This window comes from Paramormyrops kingsleyae, chromosome 1 (assembly GCF_048594095.1).
Source record: "Paramormyrops kingsleyae isolate MSU_618 chromosome 1, PKINGS_0.4, whole genome shotgun sequence".
In the NCBI taxonomy this organism is placed as follows: Eukaryota; Metazoa; Chordata; class Actinopteri; order Osteoglossiformes; family Mormyridae; genus Paramormyrops; species Paramormyrops kingsleyae.
The window spans coordinates 3,645,242-3,665,419 of NC_132797.1; the positions used below are offsets into that span (position 1 = coordinate 3,645,242).

General features: G+C 46.3%; 2 protein-coding genes across 11 annotated transcripts in view; one reads left to right on the forward strand and one right to left on the reverse strand.

The window, feature by feature from the left end:
- Positions 1 to 11,966, forward strand: part of LOC111833260 (EF-hand calcium-binding domain-containing protein 4B-like) — a 24,193-nt gene extending 12,227 nt beyond the window's left edge. For all 10 annotated transcript variants that reach the window (XM_023791348.2, XM_023791343.1, XM_023791346.2 and 7 more), the window contains 14 exons: positions 41 to 187; positions 1,520 to 1,610; positions 1,722 to 1,817; positions 3,311 to 3,498; positions 4,465 to 4,536; positions 4,616 to 4,661; positions 5,197 to 5,288; positions 5,742 to 6,090; positions 6,582 to 6,714; positions 8,084 to 8,165; positions 8,489 to 8,603; positions 8,821 to 8,922; positions 9,821 to 9,897; positions 10,648 to 11,966. In XM_023791348.2, the coding sequence (XP_023647116.1) occupies positions 41 to 187; positions 1,520 to 1,610; positions 1,722 to 1,817; positions 3,311 to 3,498; positions 4,465 to 4,536; positions 4,616 to 4,661; positions 5,197 to 5,288; positions 5,742 to 6,090; positions 6,582 to 6,714; positions 8,084 to 8,165; positions 8,489 to 8,603; positions 8,821 to 8,922; positions 9,821 to 9,897; positions 10,648 to 10,738 (1,681 nt within the window). In that variant the 3' untranslated portion in view covers positions 10,739 to 11,966. The remainder of the gene's footprint in view (positions 1 to 40; positions 188 to 1,519; positions 1,611 to 1,721; positions 1,818 to 3,310; positions 3,499 to 4,464; positions 4,537 to 4,615; positions 4,662 to 5,196; positions 5,289 to 5,741; positions 6,091 to 6,581; positions 6,715 to 8,083; positions 8,166 to 8,488; positions 8,604 to 8,820; positions 8,923 to 9,820; positions 9,898 to 10,647) is intronic.
- LOC111833237 (protein arginine N-methyltransferase 8-like) overlaps positions 3,074 to 20,178 on the reverse strand; it is a 30,294-nt gene continuing 13,189 nt past the window's right edge. Inside the window, exons 9-14 of the mRNA XM_023791287.2 lie at positions 17,170 to 17,320; positions 14,686 to 14,807; positions 13,515 to 13,906; positions 12,808 to 13,011; positions 5,944 to 6,336; positions 3,074 to 3,478 (exon numbers count right to left, since the gene is read on the reverse strand). Of these exons, the coding sequence (XP_023647055.1) occupies positions 13,823 to 13,906; positions 14,686 to 14,807; positions 17,170 to 17,320 (357 nt within the window). The 3' untranslated portion in view covers positions 3,074 to 3,478; positions 5,944 to 6,336; positions 12,808 to 13,011; positions 13,515 to 13,822. The remainder of the gene's footprint in view (positions 3,479 to 5,943; positions 6,337 to 12,807; positions 13,012 to 13,514; positions 13,907 to 14,685; positions 14,808 to 17,169; positions 17,321 to 20,178) is intronic.

Here is a 20,178-nt window from a genome sequence, read left to right on the forward strand (position 1 = left end):
CGTGCTTCAGACTGAGCCACTTTCTCTCTGCTCTCTCCAGCTTCTCCGATGTGCGTAGCCTCTGGACTCGGCTCCGCCACGACGAGCCGCACCTCCTGTCCAACTTCGAGGAGTTCCTGGCCAGAGTTACTGTCCAACTCAAGGAAGCCAACCAAGAAAAGCGGGAGATGGAAAGCGCCCTGCAGAGGTAGGTGCTTGGAGTACCTTGGGGTCATGCTGTCCTTCAGCAGCTCTCAGCCAATAGGAAGTTAGTGTGGCCCGGGTTCCATAGCAGCATCCCATTGGATAGAATGTTTTAAGCTGTTGCTACATGATGCTTTGATAGAAAACAGGAAGTACTCAACTTGCAGAATCAACATTGGCTTTGTTTTCCAAGCCAAGAACCATGTGTGTGGGGTTTGGTGCATTTGGCCTCATCAAGAAAACACATGATATATTTCACGAGAAGGAGGACGTGGTTCTCAGACAGAGAAGTAGACTAGTAAGCATTGGGCAATTTCAGCTTAAAATGACTTCATGCAAGTGGATAGTTATCAGATAACAGGGCCCTGAAACTCTTACAGCTCTTCTGTTAATAATACCGAAAAAATATTTTTGGAGTTAACCATACGCAGGAGTCTGTAGCATTAGGCAGAGTCCCATGGGGGATGGAGACTGTGTCATTACTGCTCTTTCTCAGTGACCTGTTTACCGGTAGATGCTGGCCGGCCGGCCTCTCTCATTACCAAGCAAACTGAAGGCTCCTAAGAGTATTTAGGTAATGATCTACAGAATTCGGCCTAAGTCTTTTTGGCATGACCAGTTAATCTGTGGGAATCCATGACTTTCTCCAAAATGTGTGACATTCACAAGACCACTAATTCCTTTGCTGTTCCCTTTGCTCTTAATATGCTTCAGTGAATGTTCGAAAGACTGATTTGTTGAGTCACTTAAATAATAGAGTTCCTTGCGGTTTTTAAACTTCCTGTTGCTGCCAAAATATTCTACCAGTGTTATGCCTCTGAAACCTGCACTATCAGAAAAAGGTACAGCTCTAGGACAGTTTTTGTTCTCCAAGGTACAAGCAACATGAATGTATCCCCAATGGTACAAAGATGTTCTAAAGCTGATGACACACAGGGCAACTTTATGAGCAATGTTGCCAGGCAGTGAGGTGAGACAAAGGGCAACTCATCCGAATCTGGATGATCGCGAAATGTTGCCCACTGTCAATCTAAGTCTTTCAAATAGAAATTTGTTGCCCAATATCAATGGAAAATTGTCCAAGCAATATTGCTGAAAAATTTGCCCTGTGTATCACCACCCTCAGAGTCCATTTCTGTGCCTTAAGAGGTACATTTGCCCACTGATAGGGTTCAATTGGCAGACCCTTAAGGGTACAGTCCCAGTGACAAGAAATTGTACCCTCAGAGGTACAAAGTGTGAGAGTTCAGGAGACCAAATGAGGCGTTGTGGTTGCCTGCTCCTTCTGCCCATCTTTCATCTCCGTAAAGTAATCTGGAATTCGGCATCTCCGCAGGAAAGCAGCCACTCATAACGATGAACTTCAGCAGCTGTATGAGGAGATGGAACATCAAATCAAAACTGAGAAGGACCGCATCCTCCACCAGGTCCAGGTCCACGCCGCAGTTGTCTGTGCTGTGTCGGTGACCCCCCATGATGCCCCATATAATTGCTCTCTGCCCACTCCCTCTGTGCCCCCCCCCCACCCCCCACCCCAGGACTCTGAACACTTCTTGCACCGAAGTCAGAACCTGGAGCAGAGACTCTCCAGCAAGGAGTTGGAGCTGGAGCAGCTGGTGCAGAAGCAACGGAGGGTGAGTGATGTGTCTCCTGTGTTCCCCGGGCAACCATGCCATTGCAGCAAAGTCACAGAAAGCTTCCAGAAGCCTCCGTCTACAAGCCTCTGGCCATCCTGGTTGTGGATGGTTAGGGTTACTCTTTCAAATTTAAATTATCATTCAGACCGTGGTTGATTATTGCATTCATGTAATAATCATTCTTTTGTAGTGTTGTTCAAATTCTGAACTGTAGTTGTTATAGTAGTGCACTACAAAATTCTCAAAGTCCACCAAAAAGTAATATACCGAAGCTTTATCCTACATTGGCTGACTTAGACCATCATGCATTGTGGTCTGTAGCGTGAGGTATAGAAGAAGAATAGGAACCATCAAATATAATGGAGAATATCTGATGACACCAATAAAGTATTAAACCTACCCCTGTGTGATGATTAATAATTTGCATTTAAGTTATTGCTGTTTACATTTTGGGCCCGTTGATGTCAGAGTTTTTGTGTTGTGTCTAATCGAAGGGTATATGTGAACAGCCTAGTGCATTCTCCGTGCAAAGCAGCCTGGTGTTTACAGACATGCTTGCATAGATACAGTGCAGTCAACTGTGTTGTAAATAAAGTTATGTGCGCACAGATTTGTGTTGTAAAGTTTTACTTTATTTTTATTTCAACATTTTGAAAACGTATGTGAAATAGAGAATGTACTTATTTAAAAAATTGCACCGTTGGTTTGCTGATGTTTGTCGCATTTGTTTATGTGACAGAGATGACAATTATGAATATTCAGCATATTATTATGTAGCAGCATAACATTGACCTAGTGTCTGAAATGTACAGTAGGAACCGCTGTCTGCCCTTATCCCCAAGAAGTGTTCTATGTAGCAAACACTATATAGTGAGCGAGTGAGTGGACAAGTGGACAATCAGATCATAGCATTAGATGACCTTCTAGGGCCCCTCTCTTCAAATCCGGCCTTCGATTCCAAATCCAGGCCTTGTTTTCAGTTCCTCCAGGTAGTTTAATAATTACTGATTCTGATTGGCCAGAGGTTTCACACCTGACTGACAGGTAAAGGAAGGCTGGAAAACCAGCAGTGCTTGGCTCTTGAGGACCATGGTTTGAAACAGCCCTGTTAAAGGACTTGGGGGAGGGGCGGGGCATAGCCAGCCTGCTCTCTCCCAGCATGCCGATTGGTCATGTGAACCTCCATGGCGAAAGTACTCTGAGAAACACCTGTAGTTAGGACAGTCACACAAAAGCACACTTGTAGTCCCAAATTCGTATAATAATATTAATAAACCATTTTATTTTGATTCTTAGTGGTAAATTCAAGTCATTGTTCTCCTTAAAAAGAAGCTCCAATAAAACTTTTTTATTACTTATCTTAAAATTGTGATTAGTGTGCAAATTCACCCAGAATCCTTGGTAAATGAGATGCATTAAAAGGCTTCCGTTGCTGCTGCTGGGCACATTTCGATTGGTGTAACTGGGCCGGGGGTCGTCCGTGTGCACAGCTGGAGCGGGAGTGCCAGGAGCTCCACGGCGAGCAGGAGGAGACGCGTGTGGAGAATGTGAAGCTGAAGACGACCAATGAGCAGCTGGCATGTGAGTTGGTGCACACGTCCAAGGAGCTGAGCCTGGCACAGGAGCAGCTGGAGATGCTTCAGCAGGAGGCGACACGGCTGCAGGAGGAGCGAGAGATGTGAGTCCCCATCCACAGCCAATCACGTGAAAGATCCTGCTTTCTCCCACTCAATCATGTGAAACACCCCTTTCTCTCCACCAATCATGTGAAACAGCCCCTTTCTCCCTGCCAATCATGTTTCTACCCTGCCGGTATATGGCACCAAGTCATACAGTTAGCTATGAATTACTGACTTCAGTACAATCCCGTTATAACGGACTTTAAGGGATCTGGCAAAACAGTCCGTTTTACCCAAAGTCCGTTATATCCAGAGTTGCTGTAAGGCCAGAACACAACTACAGGACACCATTTACTCATGCCACACCTCAGCAGACACACTTGTGGTATAGATCATTATATTGTACATGTAGTAATCCAACTTTACCTGACCAGATGCGTGACTATTAATAATCCCGACTACGCATGTATCTGCGCTGGATATCACCGGCACGCCACATGCCTTGTAGGCGGAATTGCATGTCCGTTATAGCCGGACAGAACTACAGCTAAAAGTAGCCCTGGGGACCAAATTGTTTGTCTGTTATAAGCAAAATTCCGTTATATGCGAGTCCGCTATATCCGATGGTTTTTCTTCATGTTCGTGAAGGTGCATGGCCGGGACCAGCGGATCTCGTCCGTTATACACGATATTCCGTTATAAGCGAGTCCACTATAACGGGATTATACTGTAATTAATTTACCAAATGGCCAAAGGTGATTTTACTCTTCGCAAGAAGGGGATTCTGTAGGTATAGGGTGCGAAATTCAAGATTCTTTGTCACTTCTTGTAAGGACACATGCACACAGACATCTGTGTACCGTGCCCCACGTGGCAGCCATGAAATGTCACTTCTTTGCAATTTGGGATGCAGTAAAGACAAGTTAAAATATAAAGCTAGAAAAAATATCCGCTCATCCTTCACAGCCGTGGGTCAGATTACGACCTTTCAGCTCCTGCCCTCTGCTTGTGTCGTTGGCTGACAGGGAGATGTACAGGCTGACGGAGGGCCTGCAGCGGGACAGGGCAGGCCTCCTGAAGCAGCTGGACCTGCTGAGGTAGAAGGGGCAGCACAGGGCGGCCTGCACACTGCCTTCGTCAGGCTGTCTCTTATCCTTACTGACTTTTCTCTTCCAGGGAAACGAATAAACATTTACGAGATGAGAGAGACATCTGTTACCTAGTAAGTTGTTTTTGCCCCAAATGAGATGTGCAGTGAGAAGAAATGTGCACGTTACGCGTAGTTATAATTGTGCAACTGGAAAAGTAGATGTTATTTTTTATTTATAAAAATGTCTCGTTTCTTAAGATATAGTTTATAATTAATTTTGCTGTATTAACAGCCCCAACTCTGCTGTAGATAGTCCGGAATGTATTCATCAATTCCAGTCCAGATCAGGAAATGGCACTGGAGTTAGGATTGGGAAAAAACTATGGTGGAAAAGAATTGGAATTTAATTCAAATTTCAAAGTTCCCCTTTCTGATTTGGATTGGAATTGATGAATGCATTCCGGAATTACCCCAACCCTGATCTACAGTAATATTGTAATACTTGGTATTTCTCTTTGTGTCCTTTGCAATTACATGGGGATGATGTTATCGTGTAGAATACTTTAATGTGGAAGCGTCTCCAAGGAGACAGAGCCAGATCCAAGCCGATCCCTATCTCGTCCCAGAACCGGGTCAGGAGATTAACACTTAATCGATTTGTCTTCAGAAACCCAGGAATTCTCCCCCAATCCTACGCCCCTTCCAGAACCAGAGATGTGGAGCAGTGGGTCTGAAGTTTGCGGAGGAGATGCTGGGGAGGTGCGCGGCTTGAGCAGAAAGGGCGTCTCCCTCGAAAAGCGCTGCTCCGCAGGCACAACGATTTGGGACGACCTCTAACACGCTTTACTGCATCTCTGCTGTTCCTGTTCCTTTAATGCAGAATATTACTCCATTATCAAAAATAGAGATTATGTCAAACAAATCATTACTTACATTATCAAGGCGAGGTTATAATAAGATACATAGCTGAGTCATTTAAAACTAGATTGAGATGTCAGATTGCAATTCAGCATCTGCGTATATTAGTTATCTATGTCGTAAGTGTGAAGCTTACAGTATAGGAGGCCATATTGGTCAAACTGCATCGTTTCACATGATGATGGGCAGTAAGCCATGGGAATTTATTTTTTTGATATTTATTTAGATATTTCTATCTGAAATGTCATTGTTCAGTCATATTATGATTTATTTATTTTTTTGCATGCAACCTAGTGAAGACAATGTGGACACCCCCAAACGCAGCAACAGGAAGTCCATCTTGGGCCTGAACGGCCATGGGCATCCTGTCAGGCCAGATGGGGCCCCTCCCATGGACAACCTGCTGCTCCAGAGGGTGATATCTATGGAGGAGGACCCTCTGCCCCAGCCCCCCGCCAACCAATGGAGCGTGGAGGAAGAAGCAGAGCCTACTGACCTGGAAATAAGTAACATCTACGCCGTCACTCGGGGCTCCACCATCCAGGACGTGGCACCTGCTAATGACAGGGCTCCTTCATCCAGCAAGCAGACCCCCCCCCCATCCCCCAGGGAGCAGCCTGTGGGCAGGGAGACCAACACACGGGTAAGACCAGCCCAACCACGTGGTCCGTGTGGAGGATTCAGAAGTGGACGTTTGAGTTGAAATTGACAACTCATCTCAGCATGATTGTGCTCATCAATGCCTCACGGGGGGTGGAGGGGGGGTCCTTCGTCTTTTCACCTCCTTTTGGCATTCAGGATCCTTCAAAACCTTCTGCTGTTGGCCCATCAACATTTTCAGACGGAGATTAGGCTGCCTTGCTCTGTCTCCCTTGGCTTCCCCTGCTCACTGGTGGGAAGAAGGTTTCCCTTTCAGTCCGTGAAAACTGAATGCGTTACATCAGAGTTCTGGAGGGAAGTTCACTCTAGTGCATGCATTTCATAGTGGATCTGAGATGTGTTTGACAGTGAGGACACAGTACGGAACGTTTCTCTACCTGACCGTATGACTTCTCATGTCTATGAATTGGTCTCTATATAAATCCCAAGTCACAAAGAGGCTACATCTGATCTCCATCCTTTCTACATCTCTAGATAGAAGCCACCATCTCCAGCCCCGACCGCCTCTTCAAGGTTGTCGTTGTGGGGAACTCGAGTGTGGGCAAGACCTCAGTGCTTCAGCGTTTCTGTGACCACTCCTTCCTCCCAGGGACCTCCGCCACCATAGGTGTGCAGCTACCCCCAAATGTCCCATGACCTGTGCAAAGCGGGATGCGGATGACAGATTGATGGGTGAAAGGCGGCCAGATATTCCCTGTTCTGGGGCAGACTGGGCTTTTGATGAACTCTCCACCCAGAAAAAGCATCAGTCTCCAACGCTGTAATGGAGAGGCAATGTGGGGCGGAAAAGGGCCTCTACTGTGATGGGGAATCATTAATGACCCCCCTGTGGAGACCTACCCCCCCCCCCCACTGCTGTTTTATTGTTTATGAATGTCCCATTTGCGCCATTTATATTTATAGATGTATATTTTATGTTTCATAAATATTTAATATTTTAGGTATATTATTTGGTACATATAATATAGCTTTTTCTCACCCTGTCATGCTCCAGAAGAAGCAAATGTTTGATATGACATCATGAAAAGAAGCTAGATCTTGAAAATAACTTGTAAAAAATTATAACAGTGCACCAGGTGAGGTGATGTATCTAGTCATCTAGGTTGGAATCTTGGGAGAAGAGGATGCTATAGAGCAGGGCTTCCCAACCCGGTTCTCGGGGACCTGCAGATACTCTACGTTTTTGCTCCCTCCCAGCTCCCTGAAATGCAGACTGTCTGACAGGGAGCTGGGAGGGAGCAAAAATGTGGACTGTCTGACAGGGAGCTTGGAGGGAGCAAAAATGTGGACTGTCTGACAGGGAGCTGGGAGAGAGCAAAAATGTGGACTGTATGACAGGGAGCTGGGAGGGAGCAAAAATGTGGACTGTCTGACAGGGAGCTGGGAGGGAGCAAAAATGTGGACTGTCTGACAGGGAGCTGGGAGGGAGCAAAATGTGGACTGTCTGACAGGGAGCTGGGAGGGAGCAAAAATGTGGACTGTCTGACAGGGAGCTGGGAGGGAGCAAAAATGTGGACTGTATGACAGGGAGCTGGGAGGGAGCAAAAATGTGGACTGTCTGACAAGGGGCTGGGAGGTAGCAAAAATTGTGGACTGTATGACAGGGAGCTGGGAGGGAGTAAAAATGTGGACTGTATGACAGGGAGCTGGGAGGGAGCAAAAATGTGGACTGTATGACAGGGAGCTGGGAGGGAACAAAAATGTGGACTGTCTGACAGGGAGCTGGGAGGGAGCAAAAATGTGGACTGTCTGACAGGGAGCTGGGAGGGAGCAAAAATGTGGACTGTCTGACAGGGAGCTGAGAGGGAGCAAAAATGTGGACTGTCTGTCTGAGGAGCAGGTTGGGAAGCACTGCTATAGAGCCCAGGATATAGGCTTTGGGTTTTATGCTATAAATTAGGCATTTATTTAAGCTCATGAAGAAAAAACTGTTCTTGTTGGTTCTGTTTTACGATGACTGGGTGTGTTCTTAACAGGAATCGATTACAGTGTGAAAACAGTAACCATGGACAACAGCCAGGTGGCGCTGCAGATGTGGGACACAGCCGGGCAGGAGAGGTGAGGCCGGCGTGTCCACACACCGTATGCTGATGGTCTGTCTGGCTGTGCTGTTTCCTTTTAGCCGTTACGGCACCCTGGCTAAAGCCGGCCCCTCAGGGCCATGCAGGCAGGCGACTCAGCGTTCTAGGGACTCCTGTCTCACCTGTCATACCCCCTGCTGGCTTCAGTTAAGATCTGTTATGCCTGAAGCCCCATCTTTAACTCTTTGTTGTGTACTGTTGTGATTTTTATATATGTAGTGTTTGCTGTTCAGTTGTCCTTGTTGTCCCCATTTCAATGCTCTGCTGAAACGCAGTTTCATTTCACGTGACTCGACCCAGGTACCGAAGCATAACCAAGCAGTTCTTCCGCAAGGCCGACGGCGTCATCGTCATGTACGATATCACCTCCCAACAGACCTTCTTGGCTGTCAGACAGTGGCTCGCCAGCGTTCAGGTGGGCCGGGAAGCCCTTCTGCCTTGGCTTCTTTGAATTCGTCCAGCAGTTTCAGGCTTCCATGTTACACTTCCATGTCACTTTCCATAAGAGAAAACCTCTTTATTACACAGTTAAACATGGCAAATATCACTAACATACAACTGACTGAAGGGGGCGGTCTTGAGACGGCGACATCAGCTTCTGGCATTCTCTACATTTGTGGCTCTCTTCACAGGACAGTGCAGGAGGAGACATTCCCATCATGCTCCTTGGGAACAAGCTCGACATGGAGAGTGCGAGGGAAGTCCCAGTGCAAGTCGGGGAAAAGCTGGCTAAGGTTGGGGACTGGTTTTCTCTGAGTGATGCTAATGGTCTGGCTATGACATCATTACTGAACCAAGCACCATTTTCTGTATGAATTAGAGTACTGGGGAAAAAATGAATGGGGGGTCTTAGCAAAGCATTTATATGAGTCCCACAGAGGGATGCAATGCCCCTTGCCTTGGGTTTTTCGTTTTATTAGGTGTCGTTTCTATGGAGATGGATGTCTAAGCAAGACCTTCTGTTCTGCAAGGGTCCATTTATGCTGCTCTTATGCCATTAGCTGAGACTTGTTGAGATACTCTTATGCTGAAGAGCCTGCCTGCCATTGACCAATTCTGCCTGTGACCTGTTTACAGCTTTCTACTGTTGGTCTCCCAGCTCTCTGACTGTTGCTCTGTAGGACTCCCAGCTGTCTGGTTGTTGCTCTGTAGCCTTGGCCTTTATAGGACTTCCAGCTGTCTGACTTTTGCTCTGTAGGACTCCCAGCTCTCTGACTGTTGCTCTGTAGGACTCCCAGCTGTCTGACTGTTGCTCTGTAGGACTCCCAGCTCTCTGACTGTTGCTCTGTAGGACTGCCAGCTCTCTGACTGTTGCTCTGTAGGACTCCCAGCTGTCTGACTGTTGCTCTGTAGGACTCCCAGCTGTCTGACTGTTGCTCTGTAGGACTCCCAGCTGTCTGACTGTTGCTCTGTAGGACTCCCAGCTCTCTGACTGTTGCTCTGTAGGACTCCCAGCTGTCTGACTGTTGCTCTGTAGGACTCCCAGCTGTCTGACTGTTGCTCTGTAGGACTCCCAGCTCTCTGACTGTTGCTTTGTAGCCTTGGCCTTTATAGGACTTCCAGCTGTCTGACTGTTGCTCTGTAGGACTCCCAGCTGTCATGTCCCTTGAGATGTGCTTGTGCCGTCTGTAGGACTCCCAGCTGATCTTCTATGAGTGCAGTGCTTTCTCAGGCCAAAATGTGACTGAAGCCATGCTCCATCTGGCAAGGTGAGTGACTCCTACTGCATCAGACATTGTGTCACGTCTCAAAAGCATTATGGGATAATAATAAAGTGGTTGTCTAATCTAATTGGACCTGAACCAATATTTTAGTAGGATCTCAATGAATATAGTGATTCTTCATTGCCAACACAGGCATGGAAGTATAATTACTGTTTCAGTCATGTGTGTGAAAATAATGGAATTACTCAGGGTTTCTGCCGGTGATTTATGGCGATATTTTCATAAAGGTTTTCATTTGGATATTGTCATTGCCTAACCAATGGTCGAGATACTTAATCAGGAAAAAATAGCTTAGCATAAACTTATTAAAATTGTTATATAAGGCTGTGTGAGTCTGAGGAGAGTTTAATAAGGGCTGGGAGAAAGTCCAGTGGATTTGGAATTTGCCAGAATTAGGAGAAATAAGCAGAATTATTTCTGGTGCTGATCCGGTACACAATGTCTGTGAGGTAAACATAATCGCTTTGGGTTCCTCCGCTCTGTTGCTATAGCCTATGGTGGATGTGTTCCTGCATGCTGCTAATCCTACAGTGGGCTTGATGTTCAGGCAGAATGAAGAGATCGGCTGAGTCCACTTTTGGGGGGGGGGGGGGACCCTTTCTCCACGTTCCTGCTGCCATCGAAGCCGTTTAGTTCCTAGGAGCAGCGGCCAATCAGAGACAGAGTCTTATCATGCCTAAATGCTGTCCCGGAAGCATCGTAACCTCACAGTTGTCTTTCGGGTTTGTGTGTCAGGGTTCTGAAGGAGCAGGAAGACGAGGAGAAGGAGAGGACCATCCAGCTGGCTCACAGCCCACCAACCACGAGGAAAAAGTCCTGCTGTTAGGACAAGGAAGAGTTCAGAGGTGGGAGAGCCAGACAGCCGGTGAAAACATCCATTCATGCCGTAATGGCAGTTGATGTGAAAGGACACCTGAAATTGACACTTCTGGATTTAGTTCTTTCTATTAAAAACACTGCAATCCTGAGTGTTGTAGTCAATAGGCTGGCCACAGCTGTGTGCAGTAATATGAACGTCGCTGATCAGTCCAGTTAAAAATAGACATTTGATCAAATTTTCTCCACCCATTTCTCGAAGTATCGTTTCAGTATAAACTAAAAAGATGCTTTTTTCTGAAGTAAATTATTTTTATTCACGTTTGTAAATGAAGGAACAACGGTAAATTAAACTTAAAGAGCATAAAGTAACTATCATTACAGGCATCACAGTTATAATTAACGGTTGTGTCAGCACTAGAGACAATTATTCTTCATCCCCAAGTGCACAAGCGTGAACTCTTTGGATAGTTTAGCACTATCGTGACACAGCTGTCATGAATAAATGGTGATCATTTATACAATGGCCCTGGTTCGCCCAAATTAAGTACTCTGGTAAGTACACTATAGTAGGTATTTCAAATATTTATATATTAGAGTTTTATTTATATATACAGCGTATTTGAATGTATTTGTCTGTACTTTTACTAAGAATGATCTCAGTCCGTAAATGAAGGCTAGTATCACATGTCGATATTTATTTAAACCTCTGCGTATTAACTAAAATCACTCCATGTCACTCGCTGTCTGTAACGTGATTCATCCATTCTTGTTGCAGTAAAGCTTTGCTTTGTGGTTCTGTTTTCTTAGTTTAACGTCACTGGGTACAAGACCTGAGGACAAAATGCCAGAGACTTTTAAAGACTGTTGTAAATGTACTTAATGACTTTGAGTATTTCTCAAATGAATCAGAATACATCTGCATGGGTCACAGTGGCTGCCGGTTCTCAGTAGACCTTAGCAGCTGAGGTGTGTTGGCTGTACCGGGGCTCGCTAATGTAACGGTGATGCGTGGCCAGCCGACCAAAGCTGATCTTACTGCAGAGAAGCTCTGGTGGCCTGGTGTGTCATTTTCACACAAACACACATTGCAGCTGTACTATGTTGTGAGCTGAGGGGAGATCGGACACGCTTGTTTGGTTGTAAATCGAGCTGTTTGCAATGAAAGTGTGCATTTTTGTACCTTTTATTGTTTTGTGATGTTCTCTTTGATACCAGTAAAGAGGTCTCTGACAGAACCTTGTTTTTGTGTCGTCCGTCTGCTATAACTTGGTTAAGGAATTCTACAAAGGAATGGTTTTAATATGTGTGGAATGTTCTCACCAGTACATAATGTCGATCAAACACATGATAAAAGCATCTCTGAGGTTCTGTGCTATTTTTGTGTGCTGTTTCGTCTGACGACCTGCTGTGGTTTCAGACTGCCCCCCAGTGGGCAACATGGGAAATAGCAACCCCGGTTTGTATAGCCGATTGGTTTTGACAGAGGGAGCTCTAGTAACTTAGTAGCACCTTGAGACTGAAGCTCTGCGTATGAATGGCTAAATTATGCATAAAATATTGTTAATGTATAAAAAATTTAATTACCCGAACTTTATCATTTGGAATCTATTTATTCTTCTATAACATTGACATCATTATAAATATTACATGAATGTGCTATTATTTAAGTACAGTTTCTTTACACCTCAATAAAAATATAAAGACTTTAAATTAAAGTCAATACAACTTTTATTCATGTGGCTCTTACCAATGCTGAAAGTGAGCATACTGAGTTTAGGGGAAAATTTAATACAGAGGTAAATATATAACAAAACTGAGCTAAAAGACATTCTACATGTGAACTGCGATCTGCACTGTCCTGTTTAGTGGAAAGGTCTTTAATATCAAAGACATCACATCAACCTTGACTCCCAATGAAGGCCGGAGATATTGAATATTATTTTACAGTAAAAATGATGCAGGTTTGATTCTCACTGAAAAGATGCAGGGAAATAGCTGCTTGTCTAACTGCTTCTCAGTATTCATGACAGCTCATGAAATATATTCATAAAAGGCAGAGTGTTGTTTGCCACTCACCCGGATGTCTTTGGTAAGAGAGCTTCACAGCCGTCGCCTCGGCGATGTCCTTGGTAAGGGCACATGTGAGGAGGAGGAGCTGCATCTCCAGGCCCAGACCCCAGGACCCGTCCAATAGGGGCAGCGCAGAACCAGAGTGGCCCCTCCCACACAGTCACATGGGACAGTGGGAGGAGTTCACTTAAAGGAGGTATGGCAGCCTCCCTGGGACAATCATGGTTTCAAAGCTTGAAGTAAGTGCCACTCGATTTTCCTTATCATGCATACTAAGTAGATGCTGACACATTGTAACACACTGAAGCCTGTTTCACTGTCCAAAGAGCCTGTGTGCTTTAGGGTACTCAGACTGTGCAGGTTTCAATACTACATTCTGGGCACCCAAAAACCATCTATGTTTGACAAAATGTTATATTACCGCACCAGGTCCAGCAGAAATCACATCATTTAAATACTTATTGCACTGGCTTGTTGATCTGCAGTTGTCTTAAATTACCACCAATTTCTGTAAATCCCATATATTTTTAAATTTTGTTCTGTAATTATAATATTCTACATAATTAAGTTTATTTAATTTCCAAGTACATATAAAAAAATTCAGCAGGCATATTCATTTATTATTATTTATTATATAGGTATATAATAATAATTAATAGCAGCTATTTGTTAATATTTCAATATTCTAGTTATAACTAAATACAAAAACATACCATTGCTGCCTGTTTCCTAAGAGCTGTAACCGCCTCCGTCACCCTGCTCACTCGCTCATTCATTTCCCCAGTACTAATAACATTCACAGCTAAAGATAACTTTCTTAAATAGGTGTGTCACATTCACATTCCTGCTCCAAGTGACTGCTAAGTCTTGGCTCTATGTTTTCTAGCTGCAGTACTTGGATAGCTTCCATGCTGCAGTATCCGCACGCAGATGGGTCAGATCTCCCTCTTACATCCCCGCGGGTTGTCTTCCGCGGGCCTCTGCCTCTCTGTGCTGATGCAGCACCGCCCCCTGCTGGAGACTAGCGCATCCTGTAGTCGTGGGCGATGGAGGCTTCGCACAGCTGTCCCTTGAACTCGAGCTCAATGGTGAAGTCCAGGTCACGCTGCGGGAAAGCAAGGCCAAAATCACTACTCACGTTTGTTTGCTAGCGCTTAAGTTTTCCTTCTGTCCATTCAGTGTGTGACCATGCCCAGCTAACACCAGGAACACCTCTAGGACCGTTACACTTAAACTATGAGAAAACGTTCAAAGTGTCCAGTTTTCCTGTTATTCTCAAAACATTATCACACTATTACAACTACTCCTGAAACTAAGGCTAAAAAAATATAAACTGACACTGACAGAACCTTTGTTAAAATGTGGAAATAATGTTCCATTTAGTTACAGTAAGAACGATCTCAGGCAACTTTGAGAGGACCTGTAAATAAGGTGAGCTAAAGTTCTAGGAACGTTCCCTGCTAGCTGGGTGGGTACGATTTATGGGAAGATAATGAGGGACACCTGAAGAGTTAGATAATTAGCCTAATGTCCATGGCATGTCAGAACAAACACCATCCATTACAACACTTTTCTTCCCAAAAATATGATTCAATCTACTAGTAACATAGAAGTGGTGGAAAATGGCTAGCTATCTCAACTAGCTGTTCATGCATTTCTTGCAACAGGGGCAGGGGATACAGGGACACTGGCCCCAGCTGAAAGCTGATTGGCCCCCAGAGTCGCCGTCCCCCGTCACTGACCAATTCGAAACATATCATTGGCTGATGAGAAGATTGGCCCTTCAGTATGAATTCTGTCCCTTTTATGCCCCCCCACCTTAAACAATTTGTCGTATAAACGCTCAGGGTGACGTTTCCCCCAAAGCATCAGTACACTACTGACCACGTTGTTCTCGTTGGGCTTCATCCCGATGGTCCCCACGATCTCTTCACCCCGTCTGACGGTCAGGTAATCCTCTAGGTAGAAGACGGTCTGCTTCCAGTGCGTGTAGGGCGCGTCTGGAGCTGTTTCCAAAGATTTTCACCAGAAACCTGCTTTGTAAACACTAAGCTCAATTTTTTTAACCTCAGTCTCACAGTCCAAAAACAACGCCGGCTTGGAGATGAGAAGGAGGAAGGCAGAAGCATTTATCTAAGACGACTTGGATACATAGTTCACAATTTAGCAATTTTAATTTTTGTGGCTGGATTTTTAATTTTTTTTACTGAAACAGTAGAGACTAAACAATGTTCTCGAGGGAACGTCAGATGGTCGCCTCCCGGGATCTGAACCTGCCGCTGTACCTTCAGATACCTGCTGCTGGTGAATCTGTCTGTAATCCAGACTGGCAGCGGCCATGTTTAAGCCTGAGGCAACAGAACCTGTCTGTCAATCAGCATGAAGAAGCTTCTCAAGGCTCCTGGGCCTCAGTTATTAGACGGAGTTCAGCTCCACAGCTGCAGTAGATCTAGATGGACAGTCCTGCTTCTCTGCCAACTCCCACCCATGTCTGTCTCGGTCCCCCCCATCCCGGCAAGCGGCCGGCACCCCCTCAGGACCCTGTGTGAGGGTTCTCTGCACTAGTGCGCCTCCGATAATCGGACGCCCCCCCCCCCCCCGCCAGTGTCGCACTGCAGAATAAACACCCAGTCGATCCACAGAGCTCAGCAGAACTGGCAAATTAGATTTCAGCTCTGGCTCCTGATTACAGCCTCTTTGGGCTTCTCTGTTCCTCTGTATAGGAACGTGGGGGGGTTCCTGCCATTAGTGGGCTGGTGGTCCATTATTCTAACAGTCTGAGACACCTGACCTGACCATCTCTCTCATCAGCAGGGACTGCCCATGTTCATTCTGATGAAGCTTTTCCGTGACACGCGGAAATCAATAGGAACCTTCGTTCTGTGTAATCTGACCCACACAGACCTTTTCCGCAGAGACGTAAAGTCTGCGCCGTTGCGGTGTTCCGGTACCATTGACAGATTTTAAAACTGAGCAGAATCATGTAGAACCACAGCAGCCGGAACCAGGAGCGTCGTTCTGAGGTTCTGAGGAGTCATTGATCTGTCCCATGGTGCTGAGCTACGAGGGCGCTGTCTGAGCTGTGATAGATGATGGATTGTGGTGTCGTTTCTGTAGGCTTCACTAGTGCTGCTGTTGATCAATAAGCCTTGCAGAGATGCACAAAGCCACGGTTAACAGAGACGGTTATGTTTTAGGGGAATAAATTGTATGCCAACTAGACAGAAATTAAGTAGCACCAAAGCTGCAAGTCAAGATTCAGCCCAAATTATACACGACTTGGGGAAATGTAGTATAATCATAATCATCTTTTTAATGATCTAAAGTGTGGAAATAAGGAATTCTAAAGAGCTGTTATTAAAGGAACCTGCCACTAGAGGGCAGTCAAAGATCTCCCAAAAACCTATACTTGTCTAGTTAAATCAGACACCTCTGAAACAGATTAACCTATTTTTACATTATAGCATTAATATTAATATTTGTACTCTTTTATTTATGAAAAAAGGCAATTTCCTTTCAGGCAATCTTCAGATCTATAAAGATAAAAAAGGAAAGATCCTTACAATTGTGTCTCTTGAACAGTGAACACTGAGCAGCCTGTACGCCTGGGCGTCATGGCACCAAGCTCCCTGCATGTTTCAATCAGTCATTCCAGCTGCATGACTGTTACCTTTTAGTGGTCGTTTAAGGATCCATCAGTTTGAAGCAGTTGCACGTCCGGGAAACGCTCAGCAACTCCTTGGGTTCCTAATACTGTTCCTTTTAATGCTAACGGTGTTAGACTTTATGAAGACATGCCATGACCTGGACATTTAAAAGAGGCTTGACGGACTGTCTTGGCCTCCTGTCTGCCTTGGCAGGGTCCCCCAGGGGAACAGGTGAGATAAGGCCTCCCTTTCAGCAGGACACCTCCAACGGAACTGAAGTCTCCTGAGACTACCAACTCAAGCTTTAAATGTCCCAGTTCCACCCTCCTGATTGTTCTCACTGTCGGGGTGCGTGCTGAGTGACAGTGGCTCTCAGGCTGCGCTGGCCGTCACACGTGGCCCCTTTTTGGATACGGATGAGTTTGAAGATGGACTGCCGGGTTTTTTCAATAGATCCCATGCATTTGCCCTTTTCCCTGAACCGCTGCCTGCTCACTCAGCATGTTTAGTATATTTCCACTGATGAAACGCTTCTCAAAAGGAAGAGATGGGGTGATATCACTCATCGTGTAGCCGAGTTCAAAAAGGCAAATCTGCAGGTAGGCTCTGTCACTGGTAAATGGCTCCTCCGAGCCACCCATGAACATCTAAGCTTGGGCACCCGAGGGAGCGACGAGCGAATGACATCGTCGCTTGTGACTTGGAGCGGAAGGAGCCTTACCAGTGGAGAAGCCGGTCTTCTTGTGACACTTGGTGAACTCGATGTTGAAGTAGGTGACGAGGGCGTGGATGTAGTCGTTGCGCTGAATCTGCAGGCAGAACGAGGAGGTGAAGGACAGGTCCTCGGCCTTGACGGTGTAGATGTCCACTTCCTGTTAAGGGGGAAACATGGCACCATCATGGCAGGGGCACAGGGACGTCTGCGGAGATGACCTCTGTAGCAGCGTGTGAGCTGGCAGACAGAAACATGACGTGCGCCTAGACGCATTTCTGCGTTGTCATCGTGAGTAATTCCTACCCCGGTGCCAGCCGCGTTAATGAAGCCCGGCTGGTCCTAATAACGCAGTAAATGGCCCACAAAAAATACGAGAGAAAGCGCCCTGGTTTTGCTTGTGTGTTTGAACTGTTACTTTTAATTAACTTTCATTCGATTCATTGTGAATCGTTTCTTCAACAAGCCTTCAGCATCCACCCTGCGCCTCGGCCCAGATGCAAACATTCTCACAACGTTCTGTTCGGAAGCCTGCGTCCCGTCGCCCGTCCACCCTGGGGCTGCCTTTGCCTCACCTGCACCCCCTCCAGCATACTAATGTGGCAGACGGCACTCTAAGGCCCGCCGTTTCGCTGCTGCGTGAGTACAGCTCTGAGATGGGGCTCTGCTCTCTGTCCTGTAGCTGCTCACTCCCGACCACGGCTCCGGAGAACTACAGTTTATGAGCCATTATTTTTAAATCTCTGCTCCCAGAAGTAATCTATTTCCTTGACGATGAATGAGAGAGACTGTCATGTGTCTCCCTGGAGAACATCCCATAAATCCTGATGGGGGCAGGAGGACAGACAGGGTGGAGGCTTTTGGCCAGAGAAGCAGGTCTCATAATGGCCTTGGTTCCACATGCAACCCCACAATGACTGAAGACAATCTTCAGTTCCCCCTTGTTTCTAGTATTACTTTCATGATGGTTCTGCTACCAGGAAATTCTCACTGTATCACTGTGGAATGTGGCCCCTTTTCCTGTGAGACTTATCGTTCATCCTGGAATCGCAAACTCAAATGGTCCTCAGATGCTTTAAGGGTAAAGTACTGAATACCCAGCGATTAGCAAGTCCCTGCACTTCACATCCTGGTTGATACCCCTGGAAAAAGTGACGCAGATGCAGACAGATGTGCTGACACTGAACGAAAATGCAGTAATGAGTTCCCTGTGAGGCAGCTGGGACCTCACTCCATTCTGAGTGGCCAAAAGTTAAAAAAATAACTCTTGTTAAGCAAAAACCCAGCCTACTGCCATGTTTAGTCTCTTCCCATTGTCACCAAACTAAAAAAATAAGTCCATCCCCATCCACCCAGGAAGACAACCTAAACTACACTGCTGTTTACCAATGCTGAGTAGCATGTATGCCGTCGTTAACCAACACTCACCACCAGGGGCACAGCTACAAATTCTGGACCCCCCTACAAAATGTCACGTTGGGCCACCAGCCCAATTTTTCTGTATTCAAGGGCCCCTGTAAAGTGCTGGGCCCCCCAAATCTGCCGGGGTATCCGTGCCCCTACTGCGCCCCTGGGTAGGGGCCCCTGTAAAGTGCTGGGCCCCCTGAATCTGCCAGGGTATCCGTGCCCCTACTGCGCCCCTGGGTGGGGCCCCTGTAAAGTGCTGGGCCCCCTGAATCTGCCGGGGTATCCGTGCCCCTACTGCGCCCCTGGGTAGGGGCCCCTGTAAAGTGCTGGGCCCCCTGAATCTGCCAAGGTATCCGTGCCCCTACTGCGCCCCTGATCACCAACAACGATGAGTCGGCCTACATGGCTAAGGTGGAGAACCTAGCAGCGTGGTGTCACGACAACAGTCTCCAGCTGAATGTCGAGAAGACAAAGGAGCTGGTGGTGGACTTCAGCAGGAGACAGCAGAGGGCCTAGACCCCCGGATCTCCTGTGGAGAGGGTGAGGAGTTTTAAATATCTGGGTGTCCACATTTCTGAGGACCTGACATGGACTGTTCACATCCAAGTCCAGTCCAAAAGGGCTAAGCAGCGCCTGTACCAACTGCGACAGCTGAGGAAGTTCAGGGTCTCTCCAACGATCCTACGGACTTTCTACTCAGGCGCTGTGGAGAGCATCCTGACTCAGAACATCACTTCCTGGTTCGGGAATAGCTGTGTTCAGGACCGCAAAGCCCTCCAGAGGGTGACCTGTGCAGCAGAATGCTGCTGCAGGTCGGCCCTTCCATCTCCTCAGGACATTTACATCAAGAGATGTAGGAGCAGGGCCTTCAGAATCATCAAGGACACACCCCACCCCAGTAACAGCCTGTTTCAGCTTCTGAAATCAGGAAAGAGACTCAGGAGCATCATGGCCAGGACTGAGAGGCTTAGGAGGAGTTTCTACCCCCAGGCCATAAGGTTTCTGAACCTGACATGCCATTGCTCCTCCCACCCTAATGTACATTGTGCTCTTGTTCCCCTCACCATACCCGCACTGTTACACTGCTCACTTTTTATGTCTGTGTTACCGTTCATTTTGAACATACTTTGCTTGCATTTTTAACTTGCATTTTAGCTTTTTTGCACTTTAATTTTAGCATAATTGGATTTTTTAACTTGCACAGTCTACAAAAGCGTGGTTCAGGACGCGTTTCACTGCGTGTTGTACTTTGTATAACTATATATGTGACAATTAAAGAATCTTGAATCTTGAATGAGGTTATCTGGTCTTCAGCGTCTCTTCTGTGGCTCCCTCCTCCTCCAAGTGACGTCATAAGCCTTTTCATGGGCATTTCAGCTTGATGTGTGATGCTGCTCAAACAGTGAGAGGTTCCCAGCTGGCCAGAGTTTATCTGTCTGGGAATTCCACTAGGCACCTGCCTGGCATGGCTCTAACTAACCAAAGCAAACAATCATCTCTTTTTTTTTTAAGCAAGATTCGTCTCATGAGACCAAAAAATTAAAGGACCCTTGTCGCACAATCTCTTTCTTTTGTGAAGTGTCTCTTACATCTCTAAACTGAATGAGCTTT